This window comes from Apus apus, chromosome 4, assembly GCF_020740795.1.
Source record: "Apus apus isolate bApuApu2 chromosome 4, bApuApu2.pri.cur, whole genome shotgun sequence".
Lineage (NCBI taxonomy): Eukaryota > Metazoa > Chordata > Aves > Apodiformes > Apodidae > Apus > Apus apus.
The window spans coordinates 66010031-66035560 of record NC_067285.1 but is presented as its reverse complement, the minus strand read 5'-3'; the positions used below and the strand labels follow the sequence as shown (position 1 = coordinate 66035560).

The following is a 25530-nucleotide window of genomic DNA, read 5'->3' as shown; positions in this document are numbered from 1 at the left end:
ATGCAGACACCACCTCTGCACTATAGCAGCTAACGTTCAGTAAAGCCAGACACACAATTCACAGCTGTATCAATGGTGAAGAAAAGTAGCTGCCACATGAAATAACTGCTGGATTACAATGGTGGGCTTGATATTAATGTTTTTTTAATTATCTTCCCTCCACGACATAACACACTCACCAGAGGTTTCATCTACTCTTTCATCCACCACATGGTCCTTCTGATGAACCCATTCGCTGTTGCATTTAAAATAGATCTGCGTGGCTGGGCTCGCTTTGCAGTACAGATTCACGGGCTTGTTCTTCACAATGTAAGCCTCTTCGGGTTCAATGAGGAAGTGGGGCAATGGCTCTGGAGGATCAGACGGGAAAGTTTCTGGAAGTTCATGAAAAAAATCATCGTCTGTAGAGAAGAGACAAAAAGGACAAATGAAAGAACCAAAATTCAGCTGACAAAGACTTACAAGCACTTTCTGAAAATTTCAAAAGGAGCATACTTTTTGAATAAAATGTTATCTCAGGAGCATTCCTAGACTGAGCCTTAAATGCATTACTATTTTCAAAACAGAATAAATTGTTCTTTATGTCCTGAGCTCTCTTTCTTCTGTGTGATGTGACAGGGATATGTGCATTACCATAACTGGCAATACGAGCAATAAAGCACAATGTTAGTGCTTGGAAGAGTTGCCTGCAAAACCGTAAAAAGAAATAATAGCAACTTTTGGAGCCTTCAAGGTCACACTTTTCAATAGAGACTTATCACCCTGTTTAATCACGGACACACACATAGTTCGTATTGGCTGAGGCTGGTACAAATGGGAAATAGTGTCTTTCATTTCAGATGAGCAATTTGAAAGCTGCTCTAAGGGCAAAAGACTAAAAGCAAGTCCAGTCTATGCCACTTTGTACATATGAGTTTCTTGCTAAGACTGCTGATGGAAGTGCCAAGCCATGCTTTATTTACTTTGTTTGCAATACACTGATTGATTTATGTAGTCCTCAATATGGAGAGGAACCAGGAGCTAGGACACGGAGCTGAGCAGCTGTGAGATGGTGACATTTTTGGGCCGACACAGACACGTTATTGAATTAAGGAACCTCTGCACCTCTCTGGTGTTGCTGGTAAGTAACAAAATTGACGTAAGAAGGCTGGAGAAGGAGGAAAAGAAGCCAGTGCGCAGAAGGCAACACTAAAAAGACCTAACACCGTTACTTCCTTTTCTCTCTACCTCCCTCTTCACAACCTCCCCTTTAAAGCCCCTCTGCCCTTTTCTGCAGAGGAAGTCTCCCACATCAGAAAGCATCAATTCAGCAGAGAACAACCCATTTCCCATCCACCTCCCAACCTGAAGTCAGCGCCAAAGAACATCCAAGAGGCCCCAAGAGGTGTGGGGGGCACCAGTTAGTGACAGATCCACCAGCAGCAAGCTGACCATCCTGCAGGCCTTATTCAACCTCTCCCTTTTTCCCTCCAAAGCAGTTATCAGTATACATAGTGACAGACATTGCTGATGGTCAATAAAACACCACAGAACATCAAATGACAAATACGGAAGGCTGACTACCTTCTCCCTGCCAGTCTTCCTGAAGACATGAAGATGAAATGTCAGACAGCTACCACCTCCATACCTGAGACATGCCTGTGCAGGCTGTGTCCAGAATCACAGTAGACATTAAAGGCTCTCCTTCCAGATAATGATTTTGTAGAAAGACATGAAAGAACAGGACCAGATGAAGGAGATGAGGAGAAGGTAATATGGTAACCACCCATGTAGCTGTATGGAAGTAAACTGTATGTCTTTACCAGTGATGGGAATACCTTACACAGCAAAAGAAGTTGTGAACCTCTTAAACTATTTATGAAGAGAACATATGTTCACAATTTTGTTTGTTTGTTTTTCCCTTCACATTAATTTAAAAATATTCATGCCCTTTTGGGTGTCTCATTTTCTAAAGAGTAGCAGGACTGACTCACTACTACATCACTCCCTGAGAGTTAACAGAAGCAAACTCGTCCAACTACAGAAGAAAGTGCCACTAAATAAGGCCTGACATTTTTCTATCAAAGGGAAAATCTGTGACATACTACAACAATTCCACACCAGCCTCCTTTTTCTGCAATCCCATTTCATCTCCTCATTAGGTATTTCTTCCTTGCTCTATTTTGCTCCTGAGTTTTTTCCAAACAGAAAGATGAGCTACAATAAGTTAAAGGGAGTCCACATTTGGTTTCCTGACAACAAAACATGTTTGAAGAGAAGCAAGAGGCTTTTCACCATTTCTCATTCCCTTCTGTCTGTATCTCCTCCCGTTCCTCACTCCCTCCCTTTCCCTCTCCCACACGTTGCTCCACAGGTATCTACAACACAGGAACATTAGAGATGAATCATTTCCCCTGAACTGCCACAGGACGTATTTTTTTCTTCTGGTCATTTAATTGCAAATCAGCAAGCAGACAGATGGAAACTAAAAAAGCACACATATGTTTTATAATTAAACAAGTATTGCTTCACTAATTTCTGGTGACTGGAAGAACAAATGTATTTACATTCACCACTAGATTTCTGGACATTATCAAAGACAGTACTTATGCTGTCTTACCAATTAACTGCATCTTATCAAAGATGTAACTAGAAAGTCAAAAAGGAGGGATGAGCAAGCTGTGGAAAAGAAAAAAGGTGAGTTTAAAAAATTATTTCTTTAATCAGCCTGGATAACATGTGTGGGCTTTGACTTTCACAGAATGTCAGAATCATTCTAGTTGGAAAAGACCTTTAAGATCACCAAGTCCAACTGTTAACCTAACTCTACTGAGTCCAGTGCTAAACCATGTCCCTAAGCTCCACATCTACATGTCTTTTGAATACCTGCAGAGATGGTGACTTGATCACTTCCCTGGGTAGCCTGTTCCAGTGCCTGACAACCCTTTCAGTAAGGACATTTTTTTTCTAATGTTCAGTCTAAACCACCCCTGGCACAACTTGAGCCCATTTGCTCTCATCCTATCACTTGTTGCTAGGGACAAGAGACTAACTTCCAGCTCACTACAACCTCCTTTCAGGTAGCTGGAGAGAGTCACCTTATTTAGAAGATTAGGTTTGCCAAGCAGGATCTGCCTTTCATGAACTCATGCTGGCTGGGCCTGATCGCCTGGTTGTGCTGCATGTGCTGCATAATGGTACTCAGGATTATCTGCTCCATAACCTCTCCCAGACTAACAGGCCTGTAGTTCCCTGAATCCTTCTTCCACCGCTTCTTGTAGATGGGGATTACATTTGCCAATCTCCAGTCAAGTATGACCTCCCTGGTTAGGTAAGTCTGCTGGTAAATGATGGAAAGTGGCTTGGTGAGCACTTCTGCCAGCTCCGTCAATACCCTTGGGGTGTATCCCATCTGGCCCCATATACTTAGGTATGTCTAAGGGGTGCAGCAGGTCACTAACCATCTCCTCTTCGATTATGGGGGCTTCATTTTGTTCCCCATCCTTGTCTTACAGCTCTGGGTACTGGGTACCCAGCAAACAACTGGTCCTACTACCAAAGACTGAGGCAAAGACAGCATCAAGTAACTCAGCCTTTTCTTCACCCTTGATCACTATGTTTCCTCCCGCATACAATAAAAGAAAGAGATTCTCCTTAGTTCTTCTTTTGTTGCTAATATATTTATAGAATATAGTATTTGTAGAATTTGTGTTTGCCTCCATGCCTCCTGTAAGAATGGGTGGAGAGGTAAACAGGAAGAGTTTACTGATGAATGAATGGCTACAAGACTGGTGCCAAAGTCAGGGCTTTGGTTTTTTTGATCATGGGCTGCTATATGAGACACCTGGCCTGATGGTGGCAGGTGAGATGCACCTGTCCCAGAGGGGGAAAAGGCTTTTGGGGCAGGACTTAGCAGGGCTCATTGAGAGAGCTTTAAACTAGATGTGAAGGGGGAAGGGGAGAAAACTGGGTCTGTTAGGGACAAGCCCAAGAGGAACATACCAGGGCCTGAAGGAAGGTGGTCTAAGGAGGATTTGGTCCGACCAGTGTGCTCTGCCTGCTTCCTGAAATGCCTGTACACCAATGCACGCAGCATGGGGAATAATCAGGAAGAGTTAGAGGTCTGTGTGCAGTCTAAGGGTTATGATCTGGTAGCAATAACAGAGACATGGTGGGACAGCTCACACGACTGGAATGTGGCCATGGATGGCTATGTGCTTTTTAGGAAAGATCGGTCGGTGAAGCGAGGTGGTGGAGTTGCTCTTTATGTGAGAGAGCAGCTAGAATGTATCGAGTTTTGTGCAGGGGCTGATGAGGGGCAAGTTGAAAGCCTGTGGGTAAGAATTAAAGGGCAGGGTGGTATGGGTGATACAGTTGTGGGGGTCTACTACAGACCTCCTGATCAAGATGAGGAAGTTGATGAGGCTTTCTACAGGCAGCTGAAAGCAGCCTCACAATTACAGTCCTTGGTCCTCATGGGAGATTTTAACTACCCCGATATCTGCTGGAAGACTTATACAGCCAGCCTTTCACAGTCTAGGAGGTTCCTCCAGTGCATTGATGACAACTTCTTAATGCAAATGGTGGATAAGCCGACGAGAAGAGGAGCGCTGCTGGATCTTGTGCTCACCAACAAGGAGGGCCTTGTTGAAGCAGTGGTGGTCAATGGCAGCCTTGGCTGCAGTGACCACGAGATGGTGGAGTTCAGGATCCTGTGTGGGAGGAACAGAATACCCAGCAGGACCAGAACCCTAGACTTCCACAGAGCAAATTTCGGCCTCCTCAATCAATTGTTAAGGGAAGTCCCATGGGACAGAGTACTAGAAGGTAAAGGGGCTCAAGATAGCTGGTCAACATTCAAGCACCACTTCTTGCAAGCACAGGATCAGTGTGTCCCAATGGGTAGAAAATCTAGTAAGGGAGGTAGGAGACCAGCGTAGTTAAAAAAGGAACTGCTGGGCAAACTCAAGTGGAAGAGGAAAATCTATAGATCATGGAAGGAGGGGCTGGTTACTTGGGAGGAATATAGGACTGTTGTCAGAGAATGTAGGGAGGCAATTAGGAAAGCTAAGGCCTCCTTGGAACTTAACCTTGCAAGCCGGGTTAAGGACAATAGAAAGGGCTTTTTCAAATACATAGCCAACAAAACTAACACCAGAGGCAATATAGGCCCACTGCTGAATGAGGTGGGTGCCCTGGTGACAGAGGTGCTTCTTTGCCTCTGTCTTTACTCCTGCAGGCTTTCCCCATGAGCCCCAGTTTCATATAGCCCCAGTAAAAGTCAAGATAAAGGAGGAGTTTGCCCAGGTAGATGAGGATTGGGTTAGGGATCAGTTGAGTAGTCTGGACATCCATAAATTGATGGGTCCGGATGAAATGCATCCAAGGGTGCTGAGGGAGCTGGCGGAGGTCATTGCTAGGCCACTCTCCATCATCTTCGGTAAGTCATGGGCAACAGGAGAGGTGCCTGAGGACTGGAGGATAGCAAATGTCACTCCAGTCTACAAGAAGGGCAAGAAGGAAGACCCGGGTAACTATAGACCGGTCAGCCTCACCTCCATCCCTGGAAAGGTGATGGAACAACTTGTCCTTGGCACTATCTTGAGGCATATCAAGGACATGGGGGTCATCAAGAGCAGTCAACATGTTTTTACCAAGGGTAAGTCATGTTTGACTAACCTCATAGCCTTCTATGAGGAAATTACTAGGTGGGTAGATGATGGTAGAGCGGTGGATGTGGTCTATCTTGATTTCACTAAAGCATTTGACACCGTCTCCCACAGCATCCTTGTAGATAAGTTGATCAAGTATGGGTTTGATGATCAGGCAATGAGGTGGATCAAGAACTGGTTGAAAGGAAGAAGTCAGAGAGTTGTAGTCAATGGGGCAGAATCTAGTTGGAGGCCTGTGACTACTGGAGTCCCTCAGGGGTCGGTACTGGGACCGGTGTTGTTCAACATCTTCATCAACGACCTGGATGAGGGTACAGAATGTACCTTCAGCAAGTTTGCTGATGACACCAAGCTGGGAGGAGTGGCTGACACACCAGAAGGCTGTGCTGCCATTCAGAGAGACCTAGACAGGCTGGAGACTTGGGCGGGGAAAAACCTGATGAAGTTCAACAAGGACAAGTGTGGAGTTTTGCATGTGGGTAAGAAAAATGCCATGTACCAGTACAGGTTGGGGGCTGACCTGCTGGGGAGCAGTGTAGGTGAAAGGGACCTGGGGGTCCTGGTAGACAGGAGGATGACCATGAGCCAGCAGTGTGCCCTTGTGGCTAAGAAGGCCAATGGCATCCTGGAGTGCATTAGAAAGGGGGTGGTTAGTAGGTCAAGAGAGGTTCTCCTCCCCCTCTATTCTGCATTGGTGAGGCCGCATCTGGAGTATTGTGTCCAGTTCTGGGCCCCTCAGTTCAGGAAGGACAGGGAACTGCTAGAAAGAGTCCAGCGCAGAGCCACAAAGATGATTAAGGGAATGGAACATCTCCCTTACGAGGAAAGGCTGAGGGAGCTGGGTCTCTTTAGTTTGGAGAAAAGGAGGCTGAGGGGTGACCTCATCAATGTTTACAAATACGTAAAGGGTGAGTGTCAAGATGGAGTTAAGCTTTTTTCAGTGATGACCAGTGATAGGACAAGGAGTAATAGATACAAATTGGAGCATAGGAGGTTTAAGGTGAATATCAGAAAAAATTTTTTTACTGTGAGAGTGACAGAGCACTGGAACAGGCTGCCCAGAGAGGTTGTGGAGTCTCCTTCGCTGGGGACATTCAAAACCCGCCTGGACGCCTTCCTGTGTGATGTACTCTAGGTGACCCTGCTCTGGCAGGGGGGGTTGGACTAGATGATCTTTCAAGGTCCCTTCCAACCCCTAGGATTCTATGATTCTAGAAACATTTTTTATCATCTTTGACAGCTGCAGCCAGACTGATTTCAAGTTAGGCTTTGGCCCTTCTAAGTTTCTCCCTACATAGCCTCACAACATCTTTGTAGTCCTCCCGAGTTGTCTCACCCTCTTTCCAAAGGCCATAAACTCTCCTTTTTAGCCTGAGTGGCAGTCAGATCTCTTTATTTAGCCAGGCCAGTCGTCTTTCCCACCACTGGGGACAAGCACCCAATGTGCTTGTCATTCAGCACAGGGGGATGGCCTGCTTCTGAGCCTTTAAGACTTCCTTCTTTAATAAAGTCCAGGCCTGCTGGACTCCTTTACCCTTCAGGACAGTCTCCCAAGGGACTTTGTCAAGGAGTCTCTGAAAGAGGTCAAAGTCTGCCTTCTGGAAGTTCAAGGTGGCAGTCCTGCTGACCCTCCTCCTTACTCCTTCAAGAGTAGAGAACTCTATCATTTTGTGATGGCTATGCCCAAGATGATCTCCAGCTGTCACATTCTCCACAGCAGCTCCAGCAGGGTGCCTTCCCTGGTTGGCTCCCTCACCAACTGTGTCAGGAAGTTATCCTGTACACACTCTAGGAACCTCTGGGAATGCTCCCTCTCTGCTGTATTATGCTTCCAGCAGACATCTGAGAAGTTGAAGTCCCTGACAAGAACAAGGGCAAGCAATCAAGAAACTTCCCTCAGATGCCTATAGAATATTTTATCTGTCTTTTCATCCTGGTTGGGCAGTCTATAACAGACTCCTACCAAGATGTCTGCTTTGTTGGCCTTCCCCCTGATTCGTACCCATGAACACTGAACTCTACTGACACTACCATTAAGTCTGAGACATTCATAACACTCCCTAACATACAGGGCCATCCTACCACCTCTCCTTCCTTTCCTATGCCTTTTGAAGAGCTTGCAGCCACTGATAGCAGCACTCCAGTCATGTGAGTCATCCCACAACATTTCTGTGATGGCAACTATATCTTGGTTTTCCAGCTGAAAAATGGCTCCCTGCTCCTCTTGTTTGTTGCCCATGCTGCATGCATTAGTGTAGATGCATTTCAGTTGGGCTGATGGTCCCACCATCACACATTTCAGGTGGTTGGTTATTTGATTATTTTTTTTCCCCTCCTATAGGAAACTGATTCTAATGTTTAAATATTACTTTTATATGAAAGTGGATTCATGGAATTGGCCAGTACATGACAACCTAGTCTCACGTTTTGACTGTGGTGATAGCCTGGGCACCCTGCGGTCAAGTACAAGCCAATTTTCTTACGGGCTTCTTGCTATAACTTTATCTTACCCTTCTTAAGCAGTAATAAATCCCAACTTTATTTTTGTACACTTTCTCACTGCTGCTGAGATGCATCTGAACCACTCTTAAGTGTTAGAGTAGAGATATGGATGGAAACCATTCACAAAGTATGCAGAGGCTGCCTTATCCCTAGAAACTGGCATTAAACCACTGCAATTTTAGAATAAATTTAAGATAGTAGCTAAGATAGTTTTTCTGGGCTTTTAAAATCACAGTATGTTCATTCAGCCCCTCCTACTGTTATTAGTAGCATGACTGGAGTTGTTGGGTTTTTTAATAGAGCAGATTCTTAAGAGGAGCATCCAGAATATGACCACAACTGGGTTTTCCAGAGTTTGGCAGAAAAAGACTCGAGTCACACTATAAAGCTAGTTCTGCCTCCATTAGCACCCAGGGTCCCTTGCTATTCAGCCCTGGAAGGTAACAGGCAGCTTTACCAGCGTGAGTGAATTGCAGTGGGTTGCTGTTCCCTGCGCTCCCAAAAGAGATAGGATCAGCTGCTCTGGGGAGGCAAACCACCACTCTCCTGCCCTGGCATGCCAGCAACCACCAGCTGAAGCATCAGGATGGTGGTTTACAGGTAGAGAGAGTGTGCAGCCACGGATCCCCTGTGCCAGGCTGTGGTTCTCACCTCTTGGGATGAGAACACGTTGAGGAGGAAGAGCCCAAATCTCCTCATGATGGCTCTCCCATCACAACAATCACAGCTGTGGGACAGCTTAGACAGTTGGCCAGTCTGGCTGCTGATTTGGGACAGATTTTTGAACCATCAGCCTTAACACACATCTTGGACTCAGGTCTCACATTTCGTTGTTTTAAATTGGATTGATATGCTATTACGCTTTCATTGCAATGCTCGCAGCAACATGTGAGCATAATCATAATGACAGTGTAATTACATAACAAAAAAATTCTTAAAAATCCAACACAGATATTTGCCTCTGAAAACACTGATATAAGACACTTGACCTTGTTGAGATTTTTGTGCAACTCTCTATTAAATTAACTGTTGGTAACACCGAAGCAGTCTCATGAATCTGTGTTTTCACAAGGCTACAGTTTTCTAACAAGCTAATAAGCACTACCATCAAAGTTTCTCCTGACCAACTCTAGTTAAACACAGGTCATTCCTCTGTCCATACAAAGAACAAATCTGACTAGGGTTTTTCAGGGATTACTTTGTTCTAACTCTGTGGCTTTTTGGGCCTATTTCTTTAATTTGGACAGGACTTGCCTCTCGTTGTGTGCTTCATTGCTATGCAAGGGGATAAATCTTGCCTGAGACTTTGATCTGAATCTTCCTGATGGTTATCACAGGTTATTTCAAATATTCATCTCCCAACAGTGCAACAAAGCAGCAAATTTTATAACTCTCTTATTTAACTCTCCTAAGTAGTTAAGACTTTTTTTTCTTCTGTCTGGAGGAAAAAAGCTAATGAAACCATTTGGGAGCAATCCGGGAATCTAGATACAAACAAACACTAAAAATTCACATACTTGACTTCCAATCATTATGTCAATGTTGTGTGGAGCAAGTTCCTCTTATAACCTTGACTAAATGTAAATACGTAAATATGAGGCATGCATCCCTCTCCTCTATTGTAACAAACACCCTTCTGTGTTCTGTAACTTTGGGCTGCAAGTTTACTTCTGCAGTATGTCACATTCATCTTTATTTTCACATAATAAAGTGTACAGCCCATCTGTTGTTATTGACTGATTTATATTAGCAAGACAAAAGACCAGATTAATGGTACTGCTAAACTGGTTTCACTCATGCAATTAATTCATATTAAGAACATAAATTTTAAAAAGCCATTTTAATCTATAGACTTAATTTGAAATTTTTATTTTAGTTGCTGACCCAAATACAGACAGGCTCTTTTATTTGCCTTCTGTATTATTTGACAACTTTATATTTTTTTAAAAGGCAAGTAAAATGCAAAATCTATAGAAACAGGTGAAGCACCACTAAAATCAGCATTGATAGAAGCTGGCATGGACTGTTACACATAGGAATTTTAGTTTATTTTTAGCTCCATTTTCTTTAAAGGTAAAACAAATATTTGCCTAAGTCAGGACTCTTTTAATGCTAGGAAAGATCTAGATTCTTCTCATGCATTTGTTTGTGAAACTGTACATATTATAGCTCTTCATGCATAACAAGTGAAAAAAAAGATTTTATGGTATACTTTCCTTTTTATGGACTAGTATCCCTGCTCTAATCTGTGGCAGGAAAATATTGTGCTCCATACACCAATCTATTCATCTCTAGATCACTAGTTTTATTACTATATATCAAGCTTTAATTCTCATCAACACAGCATATAACTCACTGTATTTCTGAACTGTGAGACTTAAACTATTATTGCTTAGATCATAATATATTGGACCATTATCTCTTCGTGAGAGACCTGAGGCAAATTCTTCTCAGATGGAATTTACTTCAGAGTGATTCAAGAGCAATTTAAAAGGAATGGCTGCAAAGCTAATTCCATTTGCATTTGGATACCCATCATTCGGCAAGATCATTCTCCATCCGTTGCAAGAAAGGCAGCTGGAATTAACTGTATGGATGGGATTTCTGTTCAGTTTTTTAATGTTATGATTAAAAAGCTTTCTAGAGCAACAAGTACTGTTTATTGTGAAATTAACAGCAGGTGCTAGCTTGGTAAGGCAGCTTATGAGGATGGAGGCAAGAATTTGGATTACAGAGCACAAATTTTCAGCAATGGAAAACTGCTCAGGTACGAGTCCATTGGTTGCAGGGTATTTTCTCCTCCTAGGAAGAGGCACACTATGGTGTCAGAAAACAGGAAGTAAGGAAGCAAAAAACCCTGTATGCTATATAGTCTGTCTCCACCTTAGAGCCACTTAACACCAATGGACCTATGAATCCAAAATCAGGTCAATTTGAATGTGAAATGGGAGAAAACAGAATTTTTTCTAATTACTAGTGAGTAGTTCCCTATCAAGGGGGCCCTCTCGACCCACCTCAGACACGAAAACCACACTGGGACAGAGAACGGGCACAGCAAAGCACAGTCCACACTCTGAAAGAGAAAGCACATTTTCCTGCCCTGCCCTGGGGAAGAGGAGGAGGAGGAGGATGTATTTCTCAGCACTTACCCTCTGTTAGCACTGCCTCCACTGCCTCCAGTTGACTGCAAGGTGGGCATGCAATAAGGCAATCACACATTATTCTTCAGCACCTCATCTCAAAAGTGAAAGATTTCACCAAATAGTCCCAGAACATTACAATTTCATAACAGCATAATATTTGGCCAGCCTGGGTGACTGGCCTCTGCTTGCTTGTAGCTGCATTCACTGCAGGCCTTTATGTGCCTAAAGACAAGGCTTGGTTTTGCAGCAGTCCACAAACCAGACACTTGCTGAGCTTTGCTGAATTCTCATGGCAGCAAAGTCAAGAGAATTTCAGACTTAAATTTACTGAGTACCCACAAAATTAAATGCTCTTTTCAGCAGAGAAAGGACAGTGAAGGCACGGTCTGGGAAAAGCAATAGAGAAATCGATAGGGCATGCAATGTTCATCTGTTCTGGGTGACTTCAACTCTGAAACAAAATAAAGAAAGGCTGCAAAGAGGAATTGCCTTCCCCTGCACCTGCAATAGTGTGGTGGAGACCTTCCTCTCACGTCTCAGCTTAACAACACATTCCCAGGAGTTTAAACCTGAGCTTTGCAAGCACTTAACAAGGAACATAGCCACTGAGTGGCTACATATAGATCAGAAGGCAACTCAGCAAAAGTTCCCTCTCTGCCCCCCCCAACACACACACATCAAACAAAACCCATAGACATCCTTTCCTGTCCTCCTGAACTTCTACCAAAAAGCAACTTCCACAGGGGCATAAGAATTAGTATGTGATCCACTGCTAACCACAGGTGCCAAGTGGGAGGCGTTTCAAAAACCCAGACATTTGGAAGTGTTCAAGGCCAGGTTTGATTGGACTTTGAGCGACCTTGTCTAGTGGAAGGTGCCCCTGCCCCTGGCAGGGCAGTTGGTACTAGATGATCTTTAAAGTTCCTTCCAACCCAAAAACAACCCATGAGCCTATGATTTGAAATACTGGATTTTTGGCTCAACTAAAGAGTTCAGGAAGGTTTCTATTACTCAATGACAGGCCTACTACACTGAACATATCAAATAAATAAGTGAGCTACCAAAGGTCTAAGACAGTAATTGTGCTTGTTATGCCCATGTTACCTCAACTAGCCTTTTTCAGAAAGCTGGGAAGAGCTGAAGGGGAGAGGAAAGTGCCATGCTTTCCCTTGCAACAGCAGAGTATGGTCTGGCATAAGGCAGGGTGCCTGCTAAGACTTGGAGCTGTGGTTCAAAAGCAGTTCACAGTCAAAGAAGCTAAAGAAGTGGCTGCTGGTGCTCCCAGACAGCAGCAGTGCACTGAGCAGAGGCCCTCTTCTGTGGTGCACTCTCTCCATACTCCTATTTCACATGAACTCTACAAGTTCATATATAAAGCCAATGGCAGAGGAAGATGAAAGAATAAATGGTTATCACTTGGCCATGGCCAATGTGGACACTGTGCAACCACGTTACCTACAGTAATCAGCTTGTGCTCCATCTCCCCTTGCTTTAATAGCATCATCTCATTCTCTCAAGTCAGTGCTTAGAACATGTTTTGCCAGGCTTGCCCTAGTAAACTGCACTACTGGTAATCAACAACTAATTTGAGTGGAGTCAGATCTGATTTCCTTCAAAGTAAAGAAAATGAGAATCAGGTCTAGATGAGGAAAACACTGACTGTACCAGCTTTATAAAGCAGCTTCTAAGTTATATATTACTGTCTGGGAAAAAAGCATCTTCCCCCAGTTTGTTTAATTCATACACAGAATTAAAGTTTCTGCTTCTCTTGAGGCCAATGGTAATTTTATCATCAATCAGATCAGAGGCAAACTAAAGACAAAATATGTGTCCTCAAAACAACTCACACAGCCCTTGGTAAGGTACATTTCTTCATATATCGCATTGCTAATCCAAGACAAAAAATTGTAGGTATATACACAGACATGACATTAAAGGTTCTGTATCCAGAACTTTAACACTGCCTCGAGAAAAATTCTGTCAGACTAAGACCTGCTGTCTAAACATGCAAGAGATGGTACAGATACTTGTTAGCATTGGACTCAGTGTAGAAAAATGCCCAGACATGGTATGATTTCAAGCAAGGAAACAAAAATACTTTCTGCTGCATATGAAGAGCACCAAGCTGTTCTTTGGGCAAAGGGTTTATGATAATTGTTGCCCATGTAAGAAATCTAATGCAGCAATATACAAGTGCTATTTATTATGAGGCTGCTTAACCATATAAATAGATAAAAGAGCATGAAGGCAAACCATCAGGGGGTGAAGCTGAGTTATAAGCACTGACTTTGTGAAAGGTCAAGAGCAGAGGCAAAGGCCGTGTGTCTTTGGGGCCCTGTCCTGGGTAGCAGTAGTCAGATGTCTCTTTGCAACACTTTCATTAATTTTGGTGGAAACTTTGTTGCTGTGTTTGTACAGAGCTACTGGATAAGGCTGGCTCGGTTATTGTGCCATGGCTATCAGAAAAATGTAAGTGCTTGTACAAACAGCAGATGACATCAGTGACACTTCTTTGTAATTATTATCCTGCAGAAGATTGTTCTCCTTTGCTCTGTTGCTCTCTCTTTCCAGTTTTTTAAAACAAAATATTCATGCTTTAAAAAAACAAGAACAGAAAAACAGTTTCCAAAACTTTATCTCCCTTACCCCTTCATGTAACAAAACCATAGAAAATAATATGCGATGCTACTTTATGAGCACACCCACTGTATTCTGTAAGTGTGAGCTCTGGGCATTTAATCTAATTTGAAAATCAACACGACTTCTGTTAGATATGATTGTGCTGGCAGAGTTCAAGCAGCATGGCTACGTATTACTGCTAGTTCTGTTTTCCCTGATATGTATACAACATATGAACAGTGGAAAAACTTCAGTGTCAGATCATGATATTTTGTGTCCTGCTTGTAAAACTGCCTTTTTCCTTTTGGATTCTAGCTTGTGATGGGTCTGCATGAGGGCACAGGATCTTCTCCTAACCACCTGCAAAGCAAAGCCTAATATGAGACATTTCTGCCCCAGCTGCCAAGAGCAGTCATAATGGTTGACACAGGGTCAAAAATTATTAAAACCTCTGAGGAGCACCATTTCCTCTTCAGTGTTAGGCTTCACTTTCCTTTGTCACATTAGTCCTGAAGCAGCTCCAGGCTCTTGACCCCTTCTTTAACCCTGATAACTAATTAAAGATGGACAAGGCTTAGGCTAAAATACTTTTTGTTAAACCAATTCATTCTCAAGTCCCCTTCAGGCACTCTTTGTCACACAAGACAGAGCCTGCCATATTTATATGGACATGAAAGTAGGTGCCTGTTATAATAATATGAAAAATCTGCACAAGACCTAACTTAACCTTTGTGATTAGACACAAGGATGCATTTTATAGCACATAAAATATATTCTCTACACGTACTGGAAACAAGTTCTCTGGGTACAAAGCATACAATTCAGGAAAAAATGGAGGATAACTAACTCTATGTATTTTTAGAATTAAAAGTTCAGACTCAGGTTCTTCATCTGACTGCTATTTCAACAGTCTGAATGTGGTGTCCTGAGTATGATGAACAGATGAAGAAGATCCTACCTTTTCTTATGCAAGGATTTCTTAAGACTGTCATGGACTACAAACAATCACAGAGCTGATGCTAGAGTCGTCAGCTGTACACAGATGGGGTTTAAGGCTAGTGGTAAATCACATCACACAGCACAAGCTGGTTTAATATAGCTAAATCTGTGTGCAGTCTATTGTTGGTGGCTGGGCACAATCAAGGGAATGAGAGGATTTGTAAATGAATGTGGCACTTTGCTAATACTTTCTTAGACCTTAAGTTGCTTCTTGCACCAGTACGTTAGGGTTAAAATGTCAATTCTTTGGTTCTAGCAAGAATGGCTACTTTTATCCTCACTTTCCCCATTATTAAAACTGCTGCAGAGCTCTGCTCTCAGCTTTCTAACATTTCAGTGCAAGCATTTCTCTCAGCAAAGAGTGATGTTTCAACATCCTGTGACTGATAAAACTGAGATCCACTGGAATGTCATGGATCTTGATTTCATGAGCTGTCTGAAGTGTGCAGTTAATCTAGTTAGTGGGATCGCTCCATCCCAGAGAAACACAGGATGCTTGCCTGTTCCTAAAACAATAGCTCAGTCATATGGCCACCTGGTTAAGGCATTGAGCTGTGAGACCCAGGGGATAGATATTCTTGTGCAACCTTGGGGAAATCTGCTCTGTCAGTTTCAGGGTCCTATCTGCAAAATGGATGTACCAGCCTCACAAGCAGCACTCTAATTCACTACCTTTGAACTGAGCAAATAACTCTGATTCTTCCTTCAAAATTGCTTCAAAATACCTGTCAGTATCATTTACTAAACAGCCAACAACAGATAAAGGACAACAAACAAATCTGTTTATGAAATTATCAGGAAACAAAGTTTGCCTATTTTGGAGCTGATGCAAGTTTTGCATCCCTCTGTATCAATGGAGATTTGGAGCAGGAGCCTGACCTTGGTTGCTCTGAAGGGGTCTTTACATGGGCTAGGGGCATCCTGGTGAGACTGGTGTCCTGAGACTAACATTAGTCCTCATGATTATCTACCTACTCACTTCTTTCTGTCACAGATCATAATAAGATTATTATTTGCCTTGCGCTAGTTACCTAATTTCATCCACAGACAATTTTTCAAGAACCATAAATTATTTTGTATGAGGCTGATTTATCCCAGTAGAAGTCGAAATTAAATTAGAAAACCATTAGCTAAATTCTAAGCAGGAGCTTCTGGGGATAAGAGGAAAGGGAGGGGAGGAACTTGGGAAACTGAGCACCAGATGTGGAAAAAGGGGGGAAAAGTCCTTATAGGAAGTAGAAAAGGGAAAGAAAATATAAATATTGAATTAGGCACCAAGGTAGTTAGGGAGCCAGATTGAAGAACACAGATTATTGCCTAGGATCAGAAATATGACTCAGACATTTATTTACTTATATATTGTTACTAGCAAGTAGTTTTTGACTTATAAGCAGATAAAAATCACTAGTTCACTAAAATATCATGGTTGCATTCATGAAAATATCAACAGATTTTGTGTACTATATATACTAATAAAGCTAACAATAAGGTGTTCAACCAAATTTTAACACAAAATAATAAAATGTATTCCTCCCTCTGAAGGAAAATATAAGCAAGAAAGGCTTACTTACTTTGGAAACACACAGGATGACTAATTTCATTCACACTCATTTCCTAAGTCTTGTTGATTTCCTACTCTAAAACTCTTCTAACAATTGACAAAATTATAGCTTAAAATTCAAAGAGCAACCTGAGACAGTAGGATCCTGACTTTGCTTTATCTCCAACTCAACCTTTGGCTCAAGTGCCAGTGAAGTATCAGCCTTTCCATCACCAGGACCACTCAAGATAGCTCAGACAGAAGTTGCTGAGACCAGACAGCAAATGTGCAGTGCCTGTGGGAAGCTCTGACATGTGCCATCAGACTTTTTCTGGATCCCAGCATGTAAAACTTCAGTACCAACAAAGTGCATGGTCACCCCTCCTAGCCACCACCCTACCCTTTGCCTCCAGATCTTTTCAAGTTTACTTCATGGCCACTAATAAGGATAACAAACAAGGGAATAAAAAGGAAAGGAAACCTTCTGAATACTCTGTAATAACAGTTACAACTGCAAATTATAGTTAAAGTAGAGAAACCCCCAGCTGAGAACAGACCAAGTACTGATACTTTGTGGAAAGACAGATGGTGCCAATGTTCAGAGACCAGAAGCCAAAGTTTAACTCCTGGATCTACCACACACTGACTTGCTTCCTTTCCTTATCTGTGAACATATGCTTGCCTGCCACATCCATTTTTAATATAAGGTTCCTACAGGCACTGTTATCTCTTAATATGCCAACAGAAAATGCCACTGGAAGTGGGGCTCCTGATCCTGAGAAGTGAAAGCCTTGCTACCAAGTTACATTGCAGTTTCTCATCAGTGCTGTGAATTGCTTTGGAGTAAATGAGAAGCATTCCAAAGCTGAGATGATAGGTCAGATAATAACAGTATTGCATTTCAGCAGCTGAAAGCACACATGCAGAATCAGAGCGAGAAGGTGGCTTGAAGTGTTTCTAGCTTGACTGCCTCTAGAAGCAGGGATAAGAAACTCTGAGAGAGACCTACCTCTGTCTTGTAGATGCCACAGGGGCTAACACACGGCATAGTGCTCAGGACAAAATTGTTTTGCCAGGGTTAAACTGGTCCTTAAAAGTGCATTGTCTGTATTGGGACACCTGGTTATTTATGCCTGCCATTGACTCCCTTGTGTCTAAAGTGGTATTGTTCAATAATAGCCTAGATTATTCCAAGAAATCACATTTGTCTGTATCTCAGTCTAGTCCAAAACTGTAAATCTTTCAGGTCTCAACTTCCTGAGCAAGTAACTTTGCTGCCTGTGCCAGAGCCTTGGTCCTAACCAGAAGCAGACTCCTTTGTTTTTGATTTTTAAAATACCCACCTGCACTCATAAAGACAGCACAGCAATGTTAAGGAATGAATCCAAAACATAAAGAAAAAGATACACTGTGGATGAATAATGGAAATGCAATTAATCTGCAGGCTTTGCTGGACATGTTTTGTATTTATTTATTCAGCACTCCTTAGCAGGTCAGCTCAAAGCTGGGAAGCAATGAATCAGTGGTCTAATCTCCTTCCCCATCACCCCCAGTCATTCTGAGGAAACTGATATCCAGCCCCAGCTGAAGGTGTTGTGTCCTGATCATAAACACTGCCACTAGAGAATCACTGACTTAAGCTATCTGACTGATTTGAGCATAAACCATACGTATTTCAATCCCACTTTCTGTTTTCTCATCTCTGATCTTCTTCATCCCCTTTCTTGAGTGTTCTGTTCTGTATTTTATTCCCAATTTTTATCCTCTTCTCTCTTGCCTCTAGGCTCTCTATTCCCCAAGCCTCCCCCTACCCCCCCCCTTTTTTTTTTTTAATTCCACATCCCTCCCATTTTTTTCCCCCAAGTTCAGCAAACCTAAATAGTTGTGCCTTCTTTTATACCTCTCAGAATAATTAACTACAGATCTACTTTACTCACATTCATGCAAAATCTGTCCATCCATACAATAGTAATAATATTCTAGTATTTAAATAAGGCAAGAGGCAATCACACTTTATTCCAGTGTCTAACCAGAGACTATAGTTTAAAGTGGTTCTCCAGTAAGTTTAAACAGCTTTAAACAGTTTAAACTGCTCTTCATTTGGTGAAATTGGCTTGAATAACACAAGTTCATTATGACATTAGGTAGCCTCATTCAGCAGGTTTCTAATCTGTGACCAGCAGAGCATAGTCGTATTAAATCAAACATCTGTAAATATAGGGTAGAAGGTCATATTCTGTGTTTGTACAAGGCTTGGGGCAGAAAGGGTAGAAAACACATTAATTATTAGCCATAGTATATTAAGGTTTTACAAGAAGAAGGCCATTTGCAATGGTTCCATTTCACTCTCTGAGCCACATTTCCTTTTAAGTGGAAGAACCACAGCACACAAGCAAATCAATATCTAAATTAAAACAGCAGCTGTGCATTTGGGTAGTTAATTGTATGCAAGAAACCTCAGAAGCTCGTTGCTAAAACTTAAAGTGAGGGCTGTATTTTGGTTGGATTCCCATTGTACTCGGCCCAGATGCCAAGATGCATTATAGCATAGCTAAAATCAGGTATTGTATGAGCAAGACAGCACTTTGCCTCAGGAGTCTGGGTTGCAGCTTCCTGTTGATGAACAAAACCTCTTATTAGCTGTGCTGCTTCTTTCCCAAGCCCACCTCTACAGTTTGGTAATGTGTAGTGCACTGTCACCCTATCAGCGCTAAACAGAGCACAGTACTTCCCACCACTGTAAATTACCCTGAATTGTCACCCCCCCAAACAAACAAACAAACAAAACAAACAAAAGAAACCCCACAAAAAACCCCCAAACAAACAAACAAAAACCCAACAAAAACCAAAGAAACCCAAACCACTATTACACTACTTTCAGTCAATATGCTGAAGTTAGACTCCTCTGTTCTACTTACTCACTCACAGCTGGACTGGGTTTTTAAAGTGACTTTTTTTCTTCCAAGATCCTCCTTCCCATGGAGGACAGTATATGTTCTAGCCAGGTGAGCAGAAACCCAAAGGAAAGGACTGTTTTACACACAAGCCAGACTGCAAATGGGCCAGAGTAATGGAGAGACACCCCAATGTATTGTACACTCTTCAAGAGATAAATTACCAGCCTGTTTCTCCACAGTCTCACACATGGCAGCTTCTTTCAAGATCCTGAGGATCTCTCCCACAACACCCCTCAAACCCTGTGACCTGCAAGCTTGGAAAGGGAATGTCCTGTGACCACCTCTGTATTTGCCACAATCACCACTATTGCCTGACACCACAGACTGCAGCACCTCCAGGCTTCATATTCCTCCAATCTGCTACTCCAGGTGCAAAATGTCATTACCCCAAGAGTATGCTTAAAGTATGCAAAGGTAATCTTGGATGCAGAAGGGACTAGGTAGCAGCAGCAGCAGCACAGAACAAGTTGACTTACATGACAGTTCATTTCTGGATAGCTAAGGAGATTAATGCCTTCACCTGCTGCTCGTGCATTACTGTTCCCAGACATACAGAGATGAAATGTTGTCATGTACAGCAACTTGCTCTTTCTTGCTCAAGCAGAGAGAGCTCATGAAGTGACTGATCTCCTGAACCCCAAGCCATGGCACAGAATGTTTAATTAAGGAAAACATGAATACAAAGCATGCATTGTATTTAAATAATGTACTGTAAGTGCTACGCCCCCAAACAATTTGAGAAAAAATGTAAAAACTGATGCAGCCATAAACTGTCTTAGCACAGATTACAGCAGTCAGGTACGAAATGAGAACGAGTCTTCTCTATCTTGGTTAATTGAATAACATCAAAGAATATTGTTCAAGTCTTTCCTCGCATTTGTTCCACTTTCCCTGGTTGTATTGCTGCTCTTATCATTTGCCATTTCTAATATCTCCTTACAAATCTGTAAGTAACTGTTCCCCAGATACTTTTTTTTTTGAAACTTGCATTTGTTGCATGAATTAAGTACTAGAAAAAATGCTATGCTAGTTGCTCCGACAGCCAAAATCAGAAACAATGAGCAGTTTCTGCAAGTGCACAGCAATCCTGTCACCTTTTTCCACGCCCGAGAACCTGTCTATTTCCCTTGGAAACAAAGATGTTTGTTTTTATCTTTCTCTTTTTTGCTTACAGCACAGGGACTCTGTCAGCCTGGAAACTGATGGAGTCAGGAGTCAAACCCACTTTTCCAAAATCTCAGTCTAGTCTTCCCTCTTACAGATTATCCTTTATCGTCATTTAGACAAACTTTTCTAGGGTTAGGGTTGTCACTTTGAGTTGAGATTTTTGTCATAGTCTAGAGAGTCTAGAGTAAATTGTTCCTGTAAAGCAATTTGTCTAGCTTTACTAGACTGTTTTAAAGAAGAAAGCCTTATCTTTGAAGCAAATCTAACTTCTGGGCTCTCAGCTGAGACTGCAAATTTTAACCAGTCTAGACATTGAGGTCTATGCAACCGAAGAGAGTACATTAGAAAGCCAACAACAGCACAAATTAAAATCCCAACTCTCAGGTATAATTCAAATCCTACAGTAAGAACTTCAGTCTTCAGCAACCTCAGACCAGAAATAAACAAACAAACAAACAAATCATACTGGTGTCCCCAACTCTTCCAAATAGGTCCTTTCCAGTTAGTTGTTTGCACCTGTGCTCTGCTAATCAGAATACACCTCAGTCTATAACTCTATACTAAATAAAAGTTTGTCAGCGAAGTTCATAAAGCTACCTTAATATCTAGAGCCTGGTGCATATACACTGACCTTTTATACCATTTAAACAACAGCAGGGTACACGTGATTTTGATTTGTACACCAGCATCAAGATAGGACCCCAGCTCAGGAGGGGTTTCAGCTGATCCTGCAGTCAGAACTACTAATATCACAGCCGTCAGTTTGGAGACTTGGGGGTTCTAAATATATTTGGGGGTTATTGATATATTTAGCTATATATAAAGAGATGCTTTTCCTTAGAAAGAATAATTAAATGCTTCCTTTTGAAAAATAAAAACTTGCACTTGGTCTGGCAGCTGCTTCCACTAATGTCATAAGAAAAAAGAAAACAATTGCCTTCATCAAGTGCAGCATTGAACCCATCATTTAGTACAATTTTCTCACATTATTTACTTCTAGCCTTACTGTTTCATCAGCTATATGCATCCATTTCTCTACTTCCCCTGCTTTAGGGCTTCCTTCTATTATTTCTGGGAGGACCCAGGTTTTAACTGCTTAGGTACACATACTAGTCAGTGTTACACACTCTGTAAATAGCCCTGTTCATGTACACTACCAACTTTACTGACATGATGCTGAAAACAAAGCATTTTAGTTCAGAACACCCATACAGACCTTGATAAGCTGTGGGCTGGGAAAATAAAATCTTTTCCATTTGCGATGGATGTTGCCATTTCTATGAACAATAATTTGCAGCATCTTCTGTTTCCTCTAGAAGGATAACACAGGTGCGACAACATCATGGGACCTTTGAAGACAAGTGGGCCAAGAGATTTTATGCTCTCTGGGCCATTCCATTTGTCTTTGCCTTTGCCTATAAACTCAAAGGACTGTAGCAGGGTAAATGTAATCTGAAAGAGCCATCAGATAGGTAACAGCTATTCCACCAAATCCATCTGCCTGAACTTGATCCTTGTTGGGAAAAACACATCACTGCAATTATTTATTGTATAGAATTCCTCCTCATATTCAATTTTCTGACCACTATTCTCCCCAGAAAAACTGATCCAATTGAGTTAAAAAAAAAGAAAAAAGAGAGAATATGAAAGCTGGAGAAAATTAGCATGCAACAAGCCATTTCCTCCTGTCAATTTTCTCATCTCCTTTTATTAACAGATTTGTTTTTTAAGCAATTATACACGTGCAATCCATTTGTGGCATCTCTTTACTTGCCTCCTGACATAGCCATTATTAGGCCTGTCACAGCTGATTGGCTGACAGTTAGAGAAAGGCAGCTCTGCAGTGTCCTGGTACTGCCAGTCAATACCAGCCGAATAATTACGACACAGCCTGTGAGCTGCCTGTTATTTTTCTTTCCAGTGGCTGTGCTGAGAACCGTTCCTGCAGAATTTTGACAGAAGCAGGGGAGATGGAGGATGGTCTTCATGTGCTCCCCAAATCACATGCTAGCCACAGCTGCTGCTATTTCACATACCCTTACAAGCAGGCACCTGCCGTGACTTGAGCTAAGCTCTCAGCAGCCCCCATTATAGCCCTGGCCAGTACTTGATGCACTTAAAAAATGAACCAGGAATATTTCCATGAATGTACAGAGCTTCTGGTCCTGTCACTCCACAGCAAGCTGAGTATGCCCCGAGGTTTGCAAAACTAAATGCAATCCAGCTGCCTGGATGAATTTCCCTCCCTTCCCCAGTAGAGAGGGAAAACTGGCAAAGCTGTCCATTAATATGAAGTACCTGTGAGAGTGGGGCCAGGAGTGACAGCACTATTTTTCAATTGTATATCATTATGGAACATTTGATTATCATTGCTGTAAAGCATACTGTGTGCTGACTGGATCAATTTTGCCAGGAAATTTCCAAGCACGCTATATTGCTGCTACTAACAGCTGTGTCCCATGTTGCAAAGACAGCTCAATTCTCTATGTGAGGATGTGCCAGTCAGGTGGGAGCAAGACTCTGCACCTGATGCACATCCCTTATTGGCTTTTCCCATGCTCTCAACATCCTAAGTGAGGACAACATGAAGCATGCTCCTGCCAGGTATGGGAAGGAAGATTTAAGACCTCATGTGGGAAACAAGTCCAGCCTGATATACCGTAAACCCAGTGGCAAAATCCTGAGGGGAAGGAAGCTGTGCTATGTGACAAATGTGTGCACCAGACTTACGAGGTCAATCCCAGCTCTACCACAGACAACTTGAGTAACTACGGGTAAGCCATTCAGTCCATAGGATTGCAGCAATAATCTTTACTCCTTCCACTTTTATTTTACCCCTTAATGTTTTAAAGTCTCGCAGAGATAAAGATGACCTTTCACTGCATTCAGGTTGCATCTAGAACAGAGCAAGCTTAGCCTTGATGTTAAACCCATGGCTATGTGTCTATGATAGCCTTCCTAAAATTACAGAATGCAACAAAGTATTTACACTTCTAGCAGGAAGACACTTGACCTTCCACTGATAATGAGCTTATGACTTTGATCAAAGAACCGTTTCCTTCTGAGAAAATGCAAATAAACTGATTAATGTATGAGTTTATTTTAAAATGAGCCCTTCAAGAAATTTGGCCTGTGGGTGTCAGACCATTTCCTTCTCATTATTGAATAAGATGGATGCATTATGCTTCCCTTTGAGTTAAATCTGGGTCTACATCACAATTTGAATTGTATTTGCAGGCACTGAGCCACTTTAATCTTTATGGCTTGGATAATAAAAACAATGAATAAGTGTCAGGTTTGTCTTCAGTACAGTGTGTGCCAGGTCTACCTGGGACCGTGGATATTTAGCTTCCATCTCAATCTGCAGTGTTGGATCTTCAGAAGTATTTATATCAGTGGTGCCTAAGACAAATGCAAGCTGTAGTATGTGTAGATACTCAGCAGTCACAAATAGCCAGGGGCTCTTTGAAATAATATACAGAAGTGGGGCACATGGGAAGGGAGGGAATCTTTGAGTATTTTTCCAGTGATTCTTTTTAACATTGAGCACCTTTTTTAATTTATTTTTTTTTCCAGCATAAGCCCACAATTGTACCATAGAGAATTTAACGCAGAATTGCCATCTTTCCAAATGGCCATGATTTCCTGTACTCTGAAGGGGACAAACGTCACAATTTAGCCACTGTGAGGTAGCTGTTTTCAGGACATTTATCAACCATTATTCACAAGGGAACTAAGACTACAGCTAGTTCCTGAAAAGGACAACCACACTTTTTGGAAAATAATAAAGGAAACAGTCATGCAGACAGAGGGCACCATAGCACAGCCCTGTTTCTTGATACCAACGGGAGATGGCAGCCACCTTGAAAAAGCAAAGCAGGTGCTTATAGCTGTAGGGTGAGAGGCCCTGGCAGTAAAAGAGGATAACGCAGAGAGAAGGAGCATAGGTGCACATGGGAATGTGTGTGTCCAAAGGGAGGCTAGAGGCACAGGAACACAATATAATCACAGAGCCACACAGCAGAAAAACCTACAATTGCACTTCAAGATCATCTTAACCTAATCCAGGACCAGAAAGGTTAAATGCTTCACTTGTAATAATAGGGCTGTTAATAGGGATAATTGCACTGTGCTTCGATCCAAATCATAGACACCTACATTGTGCCATTGCTCCATTTTAACACAGGCTTTTCCTCCTAATAGTGGTATTCCATGAAAAATAATACCAGTCTCCTTCCAAAATACAGTTACACAATATATAGCATCCTTACTGACTTGCTCAAATGGCTCATTTCCTATTCCTCCAGTAGAAATCTGCTTTTGTGCAGTCAGAGGAATCCTTACCCAACTCTTGGCTACTGTAAGTCACTGTCTTGTACCAACTGATGAGCTACTCCAGTGTGTCACAGTAAAATGTCCTTCAGTCAGCTGGGACTGGAGGATTTGGGCTAACACGCTACATGTACATGAGAAGGGGAGCTTTTAAAGCTGTTCTGTACTTATTCAGACACACAATTAGTCTTCCCAGTAGCATGCGGTTCATGTCCTTTGCCTGTCCAGGGTGCTACATAGGCCTGGTCCAATGAGTTGGGGATTCCAGTAAAACTGTCATTTAAACAATTAATACTGGTTTTGCAAATTCTGTTGTTGAAGGAGCCTGAGTTTATGAAGAAACAAATGCCAATTTGTCTCTTTGCTCTAGGTTTCTCTGTGCTCTAGATTAAACGGCAACTGGACACTGTTTGCAATGAAGATGATGGCCGTGGGGCAGTGTGAATCTATGAAGCCTGGAAGTCAAAACTTACACTTTTTCCCCAATGCCTGTGGCATGGGCAGCCCAGACCACTGTTTCAGTTCTGCCTGAGCTGCCTCTGAACCCGGCTGCTATTGCAATGTCACCTGGAGTAATGACACAAGTAATTCTCTGTCTGTTTTTTCATGAAGTCATGGAT

At 42.2% G+C, this 25530-nt stretch overlaps 1 protein-coding gene across 2 annotated transcripts in view; it reads right to left on the bottom strand.

Moving 5' to 3' along the window:
- Window positions 1–25530, bottom strand: part of UNC5C (unc-5 netrin receptor C) — a 257762-nt gene that overhangs the window by 92084 nt on the left and 140148 nt on the right. For both annotated transcript variants that reach the window (XM_051617618.1, XM_051617619.1), the window contains exon 2: window positions 180–401. In XM_051617618.1, coding sequence (XP_051473578.1) covers window positions 180–401 — 222 coding nt within the window. The remainder of the gene's footprint in view (window positions 1–179; window positions 402–25530) is intronic.